This window comes from Brassica oleracea, chromosome C5, assembly GCF_000695525.1.
Source record: "Brassica oleracea var. oleracea cultivar TO1000 chromosome C5, BOL, whole genome shotgun sequence".
In the NCBI taxonomy this organism is placed as follows: Eukaryota; Viridiplantae; Streptophyta; class Magnoliopsida; order Brassicales; family Brassicaceae; genus Brassica; species Brassica oleracea.
In genome coordinates this window covers 42,868,723-42,882,367 of record NC_027752.1, presented here as the reverse complement: position 1 = coordinate 42,882,367, position 13,645 = coordinate 42,868,723, and the positions used below count along the sequence as shown (strand labels likewise).

General features: G+C 39.4%; 4 protein-coding genes and 1 non-coding gene across 5 annotated transcripts; 2 read left to right on the top strand and 3 right to left on the bottom strand.

The window, feature by feature from the left end:
* Positions 1-564: 564 nt before the first annotated feature.
* On the top strand, positions 565-1,604 carry LOC106295807 (U11/U12 small nuclear ribonucleoprotein 31 kDa protein). Its single transcript, XM_013731794.1, has one exon. It carries the CDS (start codon positions 591-593, stop codon positions 1,386-1,388), a length of 798 nt encoding a protein of 265 aa, XP_013587248.1. The 5' UTR covers positions 565-590; the 3' UTR covers positions 1,389-1,604.
* A 305-nt stretch (positions 1,605-1,909) lies between these two features.
* LOC106295806 (serine carboxypeptidase-like 49) lies at positions 1,910-4,810 on the bottom strand. Its single transcript, XM_013731793.1, has 9 exons — positions 4,334-4,810; positions 3,837-4,005; positions 3,646-3,765; positions 3,415-3,558; positions 3,179-3,329; positions 2,992-3,080; positions 2,537-2,795; positions 2,309-2,442; positions 1,910-2,205 (listed from the first exon to the last, which is right to left on the bottom strand). Exons 1-9 carry the CDS (start codon positions 4,672-4,674, stop codon positions 2,059-2,061), a joined length of 1,554 nt encoding a protein of 517 aa, XP_013587247.1. The 5' UTR covers positions 4,675-4,810; the 3' UTR covers positions 1,910-2,058.
* Positions 4,811-4,949: 139 nt separating this feature from the next.
* TRNAY-GUA lies at positions 4,950-5,039 on the bottom strand. Its single transcript is given in 2 exon segments — positions 4,950-4,985; positions 5,003-5,039. It is a non-coding gene; the product is annotated as a tRNA-Tyr (tRNA).
* A 532-nt stretch (positions 5,040-5,571) lies between these two features.
* On the top strand, positions 5,572-8,877 carry LOC106295567 (uncharacterized protein ycf45). Its single transcript, XM_013731499.1, has 9 exons — positions 5,572-6,358; positions 6,526-6,740; positions 6,810-6,960; positions 7,044-7,235; positions 7,331-7,493; positions 7,561-7,805; positions 7,880-8,056; positions 8,162-8,326; positions 8,441-8,877. Exons 1-9 carry the CDS (start codon positions 5,876-5,878, stop codon positions 8,699-8,701), a joined length of 2,052 nt encoding a protein of 683 aa, XP_013586953.1. The 5' UTR covers positions 5,572-5,875; the 3' UTR covers positions 8,702-8,877.
* A 3,108-nt stretch (positions 8,878-11,985) lies between these two features.
* LOC106292375 (putative F-box/FBD/LRR-repeat protein At1g22000) lies at positions 11,986-13,534 on the bottom strand. The gene is made up of 3 exons (XM_013727969.1): positions 12,624-13,534; positions 12,364-12,534; positions 11,986-12,285 (listed from the first exon to the last, which is right to left on the bottom strand). The coding sequence occupies exons 1-3, from the start codon at positions 13,524-13,526 to the stop codon at positions 11,986-11,988; spliced, it is 1,374 nt and encodes a 457-aa protein (XP_013583423.1). The 5' UTR covers positions 13,527-13,534.
* Between the last annotated feature and the right edge of the window lie 111 nt (positions 13,535-13,645).

Below are 13,645 nucleotides of genomic sequence, written 5' to 3'. Positions count from 1 at the left end.
ATAAGATTATTTTTGTTTGGACGGCAACATTTTCTCAAGTATGCATAACTATCAAAACACGATTACATGCATAATACGTTTCACGGACTCGATCGATAGAGAAGAGTATATATTATACTGTTTACATGCGTATTACATGAATTTATAGCAAAAATATATAATCTATAACATTTTGGGTCTAGTGTAAAACATAGGAACTTCTAAATGTTCATGTGACTAGGAGGATTGACATAATTTTAATTTCATCCCAACATGAACATCCAAATGGTTTCAAATTGTTCATTCGTTTGGAGTGTATGAAACTATGCCAACTGAGCAAAACCGCACAGCCATGCAATCATTCGTTTGGAACAGATCCGTGACAAAGTTCTCAGATGTGAATAAATGATACACATGAAAACAAAAAGACCGCTCCGATATGGTCATGTTGGGGGTAGCGAGATTTGTATTGGGCTGTATGGGCTTTATAGAAGAAACTGGGCCTGCCTCTGGTATGTATCTTTGGGCTTTGCCTTTACTAAAACACTCGTTTTTGTTCCTCCTCCGTAAACAGAAGTACAATAACCGTTTGTGTAAGAAAGTGGAAGAGAATGGTTCAGACGAAGAAGAAGAAGAAGGTCCACCACAGCGACGATGAAGAAGAAGACGACACTTTCTACTACCGCTACTCCTCCGTCGCAGCACCCCCTTCTCACCCCACAAAACCTTCCTCCTCCTCCTCCAAATCATCAGCTCCTCCGAGCGGATCAGGCGGCTTAGCCCCTTCCAAATCAACTCTCTACGTCTCGAATCTAGACTTCTCCCTCACAAACTCCGACATCCACACGCTCTTCTCCACCTTCGGAAAGGTCGCGCGAGTCACCGTCCTCAAGGATCGCCAGACCCGCCGATCACGCGGCGTCGCCTTCGTGCTCTACGTCTCGCGCGACGACGCGGGTAAAGCGGCGAAATCCATGGAAGGGAAGATCCTCAACGGAAGGAAGCTGACGGTTTCGATCGCGGCGGATAACGGGAGGGCGTCGGAGTTTATAAAGAAGAGAGTGTACAAGGATAAGTCGAGGTGTTACGAGTGTGGAGACGAAGGGCATCTTTCGTACGAGTGTCCTAGGAATCAGTTGGGTCCGAGAGAGAGACCGCCGCCGCCGAAGAAAAGGGGGCGGAGGAGGGAGGAGGAAGGAGCGGGTGAGGAGTCGAGGGATTGGTCGGGGACGGATGTGACGGAGGAGGGGGTTGGTGAGGATAATTGGGCTTCTGTGGTGGATAATGAAGCTGGGGAGAGGCTGAGAATGAGGGAAGCGGAGGAAGAGGAAGAGAGGAGGAGGAAGAGGAAGGAAGCTGCAGGGAAGAAAGTTAGTTACTTTAGTGATGAGAGTGATGATGAAGATTGATGAATACTCAGGAACAAGGTTATACATGTTTGATGAGTTTGTATCATTAGAAAAATCAACTCCTTTTCAGTTGTTGATTTGAAGATTACATCTTTGTTCATCAATGCATATCAGCTATTTGTTGTAATCCATTGTATGATGCCATTTTAGATATTTGATGACTCTAGATGTGTTCATCCAAGTGACTAGATTTCAGTTCTTGATCCTAACTTTAAATTCTTCTGCAAACGATACATTCTTGTGTATTGAAACTTGAGGAACTCCAAAGCTGTCCTGTTGTCAATATTGAAGACAATAGCTGAAACTAGTGACTGGTGTGACATATTTTTGCTTGAGCTTTGTGTTTGTATGGTGAGGTGTGTTGTTTGCCCCTAACAAAGAAGACGTAGTGAGCCCAAAGAAGTCAGAGTGTTCTATTGTACTTGGTTTAACCGCACCGAACCAGGTTCTAGTTGAATTCTGTTTGATTTGATTTGATTTGAAGGAGATGATATGGTTAAATCTTTTTTTTTTTCTTTTAGAATATGTTTTCTTGGTTCACAAGGGTTTTGAGTTTAACACTGTACAACCCCTACAAATGTATATAGTTTTCTTTAGAGATCAGATTACAGAAGGAAACGTCAAGCGTTTACACAACACACAGTCCACACTGTTTCTTTGTTTGCTGTTATTACATCTGAGAAACCATATCATCTCCTTCTGTAGTTGTAGTAGCCATAGCATCTCCTCCACCAAGCGACTTCTTCATCCATCCCTCCAACATTTTCAACGCAGATTTTGGCTGGTCCATTGGAACCATATGTCCAGCATCGTGCACCTGTTTACATTTGTTTAAATCATCATTAAACTCTTTGTCTTTTATAATCACATACAATCAGCATAAACAAAGAAAGACTGGTTTTATGTAAGAAGAGCCTGACCTTGAGGAAACTGAGTTGTTCATAACTCTTAACCTTGCCTGCTTCTTTACCATCAACCACAAAGGGAACTTCCTTAGCCGCCTTAAAGTTCTCCTTCCCTGACCACTCCATTGCATGCACCCACCTCGAGTTACCTGCTCCAGTTCAAAATATCATGTCCAGTAGTATCACAAAATGGAAATCATATTTAGCTTATGGATTTGATTGTGTTATGTTTCTGGAACTCACCGAGCCAGTTGCAGATGAGATCATATTCTCCCGCGTACACAAGAAGGTTGATTCCATCTTCCAAGAGCGCGGGAATTCCGACCTCGAGATTCCTCATCAAGTCTTGTAGCATTGCCTGGTAGACACTAGTACTACAAGACACAAACTCTATCTCCCCAACACCAAGCGACTTTCTCACCGAGTTCAGATTCAAGAATTTCTCCATGTCTGAGAAGTCGTAGCACAAACTTCCCTCGCACTTCTTCCTGACGTCGTAATACTACACAAGAAGTGCGTCAAGTTATCACTACTCTAAATGCAGAAAAATTAAAACAGAATTGCCGTTATACAAGTGATGGCTTCTCTGGTGGATAGAAATGGTTTCTTCAAGGTTTCATTTATTCACATGATGTTGTCCGAAGCAATATTATATGCAAATCAAATAATGAAAATCAAACAGTTATGTAGGGCTTTACGTTAACTCCATGAGCATGATTTATTACACCGCTGAACAAGGTGTTGCAAACAAGATATGACGCCAAACAGGAAGTTGTTCCATCAGTTCCTGAAAACCCACAAACAAAAAAAAATGGATTCAGGATCCATCAAAACACATGGAGACACTAAAAGACATAACTTGATAATGAAGACCAGAGGAAGTACCACAAATCTTAATTGATAGTTCACACAATGGGACAATCTTAGTTAAACGATCATGCTCTGCTTTAGTAATTAAACCCATTTCAAACGCATAGTCAGGATAGGCTGGGTATTGGTACGCAGGATCTGTAAGCCCATTTCCAATAGCGAATCCCTGCAAGATTATACTTGTTAGTGACTACCAACCTTCCATTAACACCTTCAGAGAGAGATTAAAGAAAAGGGAAACAGTCACATGCCTTAAGGTTAACATGAATCCCCTCATTAGCCTTGTTTCCTCTATGGACTCTGGAAGCAAAAGCCGGAATGTAATGTCCGGCATATGACTCTCCAGTTATGTAAAAGTCCTTATTCGCCAGCTTAGGGTGCTCCGCAAAGAAAGCCTGAGGTAATAACATGAGGAAACACATCACTATATAAACCAGAACAATCAAAAAGAGGTTATCCAATTCAAAGCTTGGATGCAAGACCTGCAGAAAATCATAGAGATCATCGCTAACTCCGGTTTGGTCATGACGGATATCAGTTTTGTCACTGGTGTAGCTGAAACCAGTTCCAACAGGCTGGTCTACATACAGGAGATTGGAAGCCTGCAAGATAATGATAGTTTAGGACCAGTAATCAGATATATTCACAAAGGACCATAGATATAAGGCAATACCTGGTCCCAACCATACTCATTCCAAGCAAGAGACATGTTCTTATCGAGCTTGAAAGGACCGTTCTCATAGAACATAGCCAATTCACTGCTGCATCCAGGCCCTCCCGTCAACCAAATCACAAGAGGAGCATCCTTCTTGCTACGCGACTCGAAGAAGAGGTAAAACATCCTAAACACACCAAATCAAATAGGGAAACAAACATTAAATCGAGATCTAGGCGCAAATTCTGAATGAAGCATAACAAATCAGATACTAATGTACACGAGCCAGTGTGAGTAAGCTTCAAGATACACATGAACAACAAGTAACTTAGGATTAGAGATAAAAATACACATTCAGTTGAGATATTATCAGCTACCTAGTCAAGAGCTAGCTTTAAAATTCTGAATGAAGATCAGATACTAATGTAGAGATCGTACTACACGAGCCGGTGCGAGTAAGATTCAATTCAAGATACACATGAACAACAAGTAACTTAGGATTTAGATATATAAACCTTGCGCCTTGAGATTTGGGGAGCTTGTAGTAACCAGCATGATGACCTAGATCCTCGAGGGAAGGGGCGCCGCCATCGGGAAGGATATTCGGGAATATGAATCTCCGTTCGACAATCGGAGGTAACTCCTCGGAAGCGAGAGTCGAACCACCGACATCGATCACGTTCACTTCCAGATTCGGAAAGAGGTTCAGCTCCCGGATCAGCTTCTCGGCTCGCGATGAAGGTAAGTTCGGTATCTCGAAGCTGCGATCGTTCAATAGGATTGAAGATGACTGAGATGAACAAGCGATGAAGACGGCGAAGTGCAAGAGCAGCGAGAGGAAAGTCAGTTTCTCCATTTTCGTTTTTTTTTCTGGACTGTGCTTTCTCGTGTTTTCGAGATTCTCTATATGAGTGAGGAGAAAGGTGCTGTACAGGTGGGAAGAAAGTATGAAAAATTGAAGCGTGCCCGGGAAAGTTGGGGCTAATTTGGGAATTTCGAGAAACTAGTTAGTGATCTGTTACGCGAAGATAACGTCTGGGTTAATCAACGGTTTGTGCACGCGAATTGAATGAGAAGCAGCAGATGGATGTGGGTCCCACAGAAACAAAAAGGAAAAAGAAAAAGATAGAATCCGACCTGCCGGAATCGAACCAGCGACCTAAAGATTTCTTTGGGATAACCCACTACAGTCTTCCGCTCTACCAACTGAGCTAAGGTCGGTTTGATAACTTTGGCAACTATTGTTCAATATATAATATAAAATATTTAAGTGGGCTAAATGTCACTAATGGGCTAACTACGATCTTAAGTTTTATACGATTTATACTTTGAACAAAACATTCTTAAACAAATGGACATAACCAGAAGACCTTCAACCCCATAAAACCACTAAAAGCACCTTGAGCCCATTGGATTAACAAACAGAAATTAGAAAACGAAGATTAGAATTTAGTAGAACGATAACTGAGTTCAGCTTATGGTCGTTTTAATTTAGGCTTCAAAGTCGGGTCAAATCTTTAACTTGCGGAACCAAAAAGTAGACGAGTTTTTCATCTACCGTGCGAAACACCAAATCCGCCACTTTGGTTTAGTTTGGTTTACATCCGTCAAAGAGTCCCCAAAGATTAGCAATCAAACGGCAGCTCCACTACCAGACACGTGTCAACAAGATTGTCTTACTCTCCACGTGGCATCACCTCGACCACTTGACTAAACGGCAATGTTATCTTTCCCTCCACGATGGACCCCTGCCTTGTCTTGCTCAATTACAGATGCAGCTTCCATGAAGAGATGCTTTGATCCTTTGGAATCTTCCACTATTCTCAGTCTTCACGCATCGTATTATTTGAAAAAACGAGAAGAGAAAACTAAACAGTTAACCGCAAACGTCGTCGTTCTCGTTTAGCTTTTTCTCCTTTTAGTAAGCTCCGTTCCCTGCTTTCAGAAACACATACACCAAACACCAGTCGCGAATCTCAAAACCAAAAGCGAATCTTTTACTTCTTAGTTTCATTATTTTAATCAAAAGTAAAAAAAAAAATTAAAAACAGATTGTGATGAGGGCGTTGAATTCACGGCTAGTTCTGATCGACATCAACAGCTCATGGCAAGCATCGCGACGGTTGATCTCAGCCACAGCAACCGCTCTCTCATCCGACTCCTCCTCCTCATTCCGTCGAACACGTGGCGCGCGTCAGAGGATCGCATCGTCGAAGTCTCCATCTCCATCTCCGGCGTCTCCAGTGCGGAGGCCGTCTGATGGATTCAATTTCAACGTTCAGCTACCTTCAGCTGACTCAGAAAGCTCCTCATCTCGGAAGACGCCGCCGTCGCCTCCTCCTTCGGTGGAGCTTGACGCTTTCCTCGAGATCTTTCCTCCGGCGACGAGGAAAGAGCTCGTCAAGCACGAGGCGATCGGGGAATTGATAGAGGTGGTGATGGATTTAGGGAGAAAGCCACTCGCTCGATTCCCTTCCGGCGATTGGGTGATCTCAGAGATGCCTGTCACACAGCAAGATCTGAAGCTTGCCGTATCAAAGGTGTGTGTGTCTTTGATCTCTTATCACACGCAAACTCACTTATCAAATATTTTAGCTTTTTAACTACTTTTGCTTATGATATTACAGTGACAGCTCATACTGCTTGAAACGTTTTTTCTTTGTAATAAAATTTGAGCTGATGAGAAGATATATGTTTTGAATTTTAGGTTGGTGATTTCTCGGATGATAACCGTTCGGGGATTAACAGATCGTTGCATCGTATAAGCGCTATACGTAACCGGAAACTGCAAATCATTGGTCTAACATGTAGAGTGGGTCGAGCTGTGTCTGGAAGTGCAGAGATTATAAGAGACTTGATAGAGGGAGGAGGATCAATCTTGGTCATTGGTTCTCCTGGAGTTGGCAAAACAACTTTAATCAGGTACGTTTGTTTATTAATGAACTTTAATGTAATGAATGATGTTCACCTAATGCGATTGTTATGTTACAGAGAGATCGCACGGATGTTAGCTGATGAGCACAGGAAACGTGTGGTGATTGTCGACACATCCAATGAGATTGGTGGTGACGGTGACGTTCCTCATTCTGGAATAGGCCGTGCTAGGCGGATGCAAGTTCCTAATGTGAATTTGCAGCACGATGTACGTTCTATTAACTATTGACGTTTGTGATAAAAGTATATGTTGTGAGATGGAATGAAAAGAATCTTAATCTCTCACAACAGGTTATGATTGAGGCGGTTGAGAATCACATGCCTGAGACCATCATCATAGATGAGATAGGAACAGAGCTTGAGGCATTAGCTGCTAGCACTATTGCTCAGCGAGGAGTCCAGCTTGTTGCAACTGCTCATGGGATGACTATTGACAACATTATCAAGAATCCTTCTTTGCAGATCCTTATTGGTGGTATTGAGGTTGTGACCTTAGACCCTACAACTTTGCTTCTTTCTTTTTTTTTTGCTTTCTTGTTATAAGAGTCGACATTGACTTGAGTATTTTTTTTAAACAGAGTGTGACTCTTGGTGATGAAGAAGCAAGGAAACGAAAAGTGCAGAAGACAATTCTCGAAAGAAAAGGACCACCAACGTTTACTTGTGCTGTAGAGATGATTTCGAGAACCGAGTGCCGTGTTCATCAAAGGCTAGATGTCACTGTTGATGCTATACTAGCTGGTGAGTTAACTTTAAAACAGTTTCCTCCTTCATAGCGAAACTGAACAAACTTTTTTTGTTATTATAGGGAAGTCCGCTCCATGTGAGATCCGTCAAATCCGTGGCGAAGACGATTCTCCTCATAAGCTAGTGACTCCCATTCCTCTGGAGAGCCTTGAAGTGGAGCCTGCACCGTTGCTCAACATAGATTTTGCAAGTGAAGTGCTCTCTGACGACGAAGAGGAAGATTTTCTTCCCACTCGGTATAAGAAGGCTAGCAGAAACATATCCGTGAGCCAAAGAAGTTCACCTGTTCATGTTTATACTTACAATGTAAGGAACCCCTCCTTGGAAAATAATCTTGATCTTAAAGAGCCAAAGATACCAACTATCTTACTGTCATGTAGGTCGCTGAAGCCGATCTCCTTCAAGTAGCCGAAGTGATGGGACTAGAAGACGACATAGAAGTGACAGATGACGTTGGAGAAGCAGATGTCATTCTAGCCTCAAGTTCCGAATTGAAACAGAATCCCTCGATCCGCCGTGTTGCCAAATTACACAAGCTGCCAATATTTGTCATCAAGGTATCCTTCTTCTTATGTGACTGATGATAATGATGATTTAGCGAATCAGCGTTACTCTGTTTCATTAGTTTGATTCATTTCTTTCTTCCTGTTTATACATTGCAGTCAACTACAATGGCTCAGATGGTCAAGGCAGTCCGAATGATCCTTGGGAGAGAATCGTTTGGCTCAGCCCCCATAACCGTAAAGAAGTCTTCTGTTGATGATATAGAGATCAACGATGATACTCCAGAGAGCAACCCCAGTTTAGAAGAACTTGATGCCCTCGAGGTAAAACTACCATCTCTTACTATGATTCATACAGTCTCATGTTACAAAAGGCTCAATAGGGTTCCAACACTTATGAGAATACTTTTTGAAAATATCTCTGTTTCTGAAATGCAGGAGGTCCGTCTAGCAATAGAATACATTGTCATCCCAGGAGGTGAACCGGTGGAGCTTCTTCCTAGACGGTCAGACATAATAGTCCGACAGCTAGAGCTGGTAGAGAGTTATCAACTCGCGGTGGAGAATCTCGGCACTCACCTTAACCCTCGTCTTCAGATACTTCCTCGAAGATCCACCAAAAAAATGTTGTCTCCAAAGAAAGCAGGAGATGATAGCATGGGAAATACAGTGACTCGTCTTCCTTTCCTCAAGGATTGACATCTCTGACTCAGTACATGTATCATATATACATTGGAGACATGCTTGAACATTGTACATTCACTGTTTGCAATGTATGTTTGTACTCTTGTATTTATAAACCGAATTGATTCGTGAATTACTACAGAATAGCTTTTTGTTTGTTTTCAAAATCAAGCAGAATATTCTTTTCATTAGTTTGAAGATATTCAAATATATAATAATGGAAACTTATTTTCAATTTAAAAACGGCAATTCATATTGTTACTACATTAGTTCTTCAATAAATATCTATACTATTAAATCACATATATCATTTTAAGTTTCAAATAAAACCACAACTTGAAAGAAATGATAAAATATAAAATCACTAAGCATATTCTTTTCATTCTTCTTGCAAAGGCTATGTTTATGCAAATCAAATGTGAGGACTTGTGCAATACAAAAACATAATAGAGAATTATCTATATAGCTCGTTCCAGATTATATTTATTTGTTTTTATTAAAAGAAAACACAGCTATGCAGCTGAAAAAAAATTATGTGACCCGACATAAATCGAGACCAGTACTCTCAGAAATTATATCCACCTGCACAGTTTTTGAATTACACCAACTATATATAAGGTGAAACCAAAAAAATCATTACAAAACTAATGATTTTGAAGCACAAGTATAGCAGCAGAAACATAAAGTTAGTACTAGATACTAAAACCTTAAACATTTGCTACCTCCAAAGCAATCAAGCTTCTGACAAAGTTATGTTACCTTCAATGTTTTTATTACCGGATCATAGTGGTTTATTCTTTTAGAAACGATATATAAATAATTATAAGTATCAAAAAAGTTATATGGAGAAACTATAAAAATACAAATTTACTATTATTATGTGTTTCATCTCTATTGGCATGATAACAAATTTTTGTGACATTATTGGAATGTTTGAATCCATGCAAAACAAATCAATGGAAGACGATACATTGATCCATGCGATGGATGAAATACATTTAGCCTACAGTAAATATGAATAAACTTCTATTGATTTTTCCCTTAGACCTATCTTTTAGTTGTATGGAAAGTTGAGATATTTTTTTATTTAAAGTGAAAATTGGAGAATACATTAGTTATGGTGTACAACATTTGTTCAAATGGATCAAGGTGATTTAGTTAGTAAGTTTACTGAGTGAAACCCAAAAAATATTGGGTAAAATGTTTATTATTTATATTTTTGAGTCTGGTTTTTGTGTTTTGTTTAAATTAAGTCATCCATGAATCTTTTTTGAACTCATAGATCTCAACCAGTGTTTCACCATCAAGAAACTTAAACCGGCTATCGGAAACCTTCAAAATCATGTAACTATCATCGTGAGATTTGTATCCAATCTCGAAGACATTGATTGCATAGTGGTTTTGATTGTATCAGAGTTTCCATAGGAGTTTTGCAGATTATTTCTTGTTGTAGTTCCTCTGGTAGCGATAACAACCTTGACGCCATCAACGAACCCTTCGACGCCATTGACGATGATGAGCAGCGCAAAAAGCTTTCTTTCTTGCTTTGTGATTCTTTAATCTGTTTTTTCCTGGCGCTCGGTTAAGTAAGATTCAACCGAACTAACAAAGTTTTTTTTTGTTCACGAAATTTGATTAACAAGAAGACATCTTTAATTCTAATTGATTGGCCAAAATTAATTTTATATCATAAACTATTCTAATTTCTTATAGTTTTTTTGACTAATCATGTCTTATGTAATTTCAAAAATATTCATTTGTTTACTCATAGTAAAATAATATATTAATGTACTTCCAAAGAGTTCGTTCACTAACAAAAAGATTTGCTCGTCCATGCAGGTATTAGTTCTTACATTTTCATAAATTGATATTTACTTTTCTGATTAATATCATATATTTTAGATACGCTGACATATAACTAATTACTGGATTTAATCGGATAATATAATTATTATTGGACGAATATTCCGAACTCGTTTCAGACACTGTACATTGGTTATTTGGATATTCTAGGTCCTTATACATCAGAACCAAACCATCTAAATCCGGGAAGACCCAATTCAAAACCCACCTATTCGCATTAGTTCATCCAAAGTTCCTTACTCTGGCCTTATGCACAAATTTTTGAATAAGCCATCTTCCTATCAAGTTTAAGGAGTCAACTGAGCATCTCAACGGCGGGATTGAATACCCGGATTGAATCAGAGTTCACGCCGCCCGCCCTGAACAAATAGGAGGCGTGGGCCACAGGTCGCACATAAGCCAACATAAATTTGTAATATTCAAAAAGGTCTAATCTCAAAATCCAAAAAAATCTGATACTTGAAAGAAACAATCCGTACTTAAAAATATCAAGTAGATTATGAATGCAAAAAAAAAAGGGTTGGTTTAACAATAAATATACTTGGAAGTTGGAATAACAAAGGAATGAATTTGAAACTTCCAACAAAATATATATATTGTAAATTCATAGCATTTAAGCTGCTATTTTATGTATGAACATAATATCACATATATATAACAGTGAGTTAAAATTCATATGTCATCGTTATATTAAGATTTGTATTATTTGTATGTATGTTGGGGTTTTATTAGTTTAAAGTTAGATTTTTGTGGTTAAGGGTATTGATTTTCGTGGTTTAGGGTATGTATAGGTTTTTTCTACTTGAATGACATCTAAATAATTATAATATAAGGTATCGTTAAGTAATCATGTTTATAAACATTAAACACTTTCACAAAAAAAACATTGGTTGAATGTGATTGGGTGTAAAAAAATTGGGACATATGATTGGATGAATAAAAGCTTGTCGAATTTTCAATTGCTGGGATATAATTGGTCTTGAAAAGTGATGACATCTAGTTGGTATAATTTATAGTTGTCGATTTAAAAAAAAAAAATCAAAAAAAGTAAGGCAGAATCCTATTATTATGGATAATAGTATAAATATATTCTTTCGAGTTATGGCGGCCGTTAGAGAAGTCCTATACTTTATTCTCTCGAGTTAGGCGATGATAGAGTTGAAGAAAGAGCTCATTTCAGAACCAAAGATTAATCTCCCTACACAACAAAATCAAGGATTCATGTGTAAGGTAAAGAAGCAAACAAGTCATTTCTTCTTAATATCAAACAATATTTGCTCGCTAATAGTCATATATAAAATGAAAGTATGGAAAAAGACCATGACCAAAAATATGCAGCTAGTATTTTGGCATGTCAGAGAATTAAAGTTATTCACATCAGCAAAGTGTGTTCATACCAAAAGGTCCAGAAAAGAAGAATATTATTTTTTAATTTGTTACCCTTCCAGGATTGTAGAATCCGAATGGGTTATCAGCTGAGATGATTCTGAAACCCTATACATAGATTTTATGTCCTCCACTATCTCCTCGAGACGGTAGGAACATCTTGGAAGGACTGTCGCCGTCTTTAAACACTTTGAGTTTGCAAAGATGTACGCCACACATTCTCTCTCTTGTCTTCTTCTTCCCCCAAACTTATCCCACACAAAGATTTCGAGATGGGACAACAAGCATCCCGGTACAGAACTTTGTTGGTTCCACGAAAGTGGGAGGTCCTCGAAGTCAGGACCCACATCCTGAAAATCAACAAGGAAGAACAATAAACTAATTTTACTATAAACTAATTGCTTGATGGACAGGGAGGGCCTACTTACGTAGCTGATCGTAAGAACTTTTAGTATAGGTGAGTTATGCAGGAAAAAAATAAGTGGTTCCAGTGAACAGTACTCTGAGTAACCTGGCACAAACTCTGAAGAACTTGGTTTAAGAAGATGCAGCTTAAACTTCATGAGCCGAGGGAAATTAATGGCGCTAAAACATGCAACCTGCAGTTGAATTACATTGAACAACATAAGTATAACACATCAAAGTGAGCATCACATATAGGAACAAGAAGGATACTCAAAATAGTTACGTCCATCAATCTCAAATAGAGATTCCCGACAGAGGAAAAAGATCTCAGAAACTTGTCATTTGGCTGCGGAACCAAGTGACCAACATAAGCCGTCTCAAGGTGAGGCATGTTCTGGATCGAGCCAAGGTCTCCGTAATCAAATATAATAAGGTGTCGTAATCCAGGGGAGTCTAAAACCAAGGACCTAGAAGCTCTTCTGTCATTTTGCGTGTATGTAAAACTCTTTAAAGAAGGAACTTTCACAATGAAAGTTTTCACATTGTCGCCACAGTATCGGTTCACACGCAAATAACTGAGCGCAGGGCAATTCGCTAGAAGCCTAACATGAGAGCTTTCATCTTTAAACACAACTTTGAGAAGGGCGAGCGTCTGAAGCAAAGGAAAGCAAGCTAGGGAAGGAACATCAATGACGAGAGCACTACATGATAGAGTCAGATTCACTAGCGTTTTGGAGGTGTAAAAGTTCGATGGTAGCAGCAGGATCTTAGGTTGAGTTGGTAAAATAAGAGATGGTATAATAAGAGCTAGCTCTCGAACGTTGTGGTCAACAGCGTATGAGACGCACTTTCCAACATCTGCATCGTCCGTAAACTGGCGTTCAGCTTGGATACGCAAGCTTTGTAGTACAGGTGCTTTGTGGAGTTGCAAAGACTTGTCAACTAAGCGCCAAAGGCTCTTTCCCCCTTCTTTGCTTGTATCATTGTATTCAAGTTTAGGCACCATCGTCCAGACCAAACCCCATCTTTTGGACAAAACCATGGTGGTCACTGCATCTTTTGTTGGGACTTGAGACAATATATTCACCAGCAAATCGTCATGCAACGCACTGATCCTGTCTATGTGAGGCATTTTCTCTGAGAACAAGGGGATGAACTGCACGAAGAAGAAAACCCTAGTCTTCATAAAAGTGGAAGTTTATAATATCTCATTCATATGATTTTTTTTAACGTTTTGTTTATTTGCATAAACTCATCATTATCTAAACTACAAATACAACTTTATATCTCCCCCCCCCCCCCCCC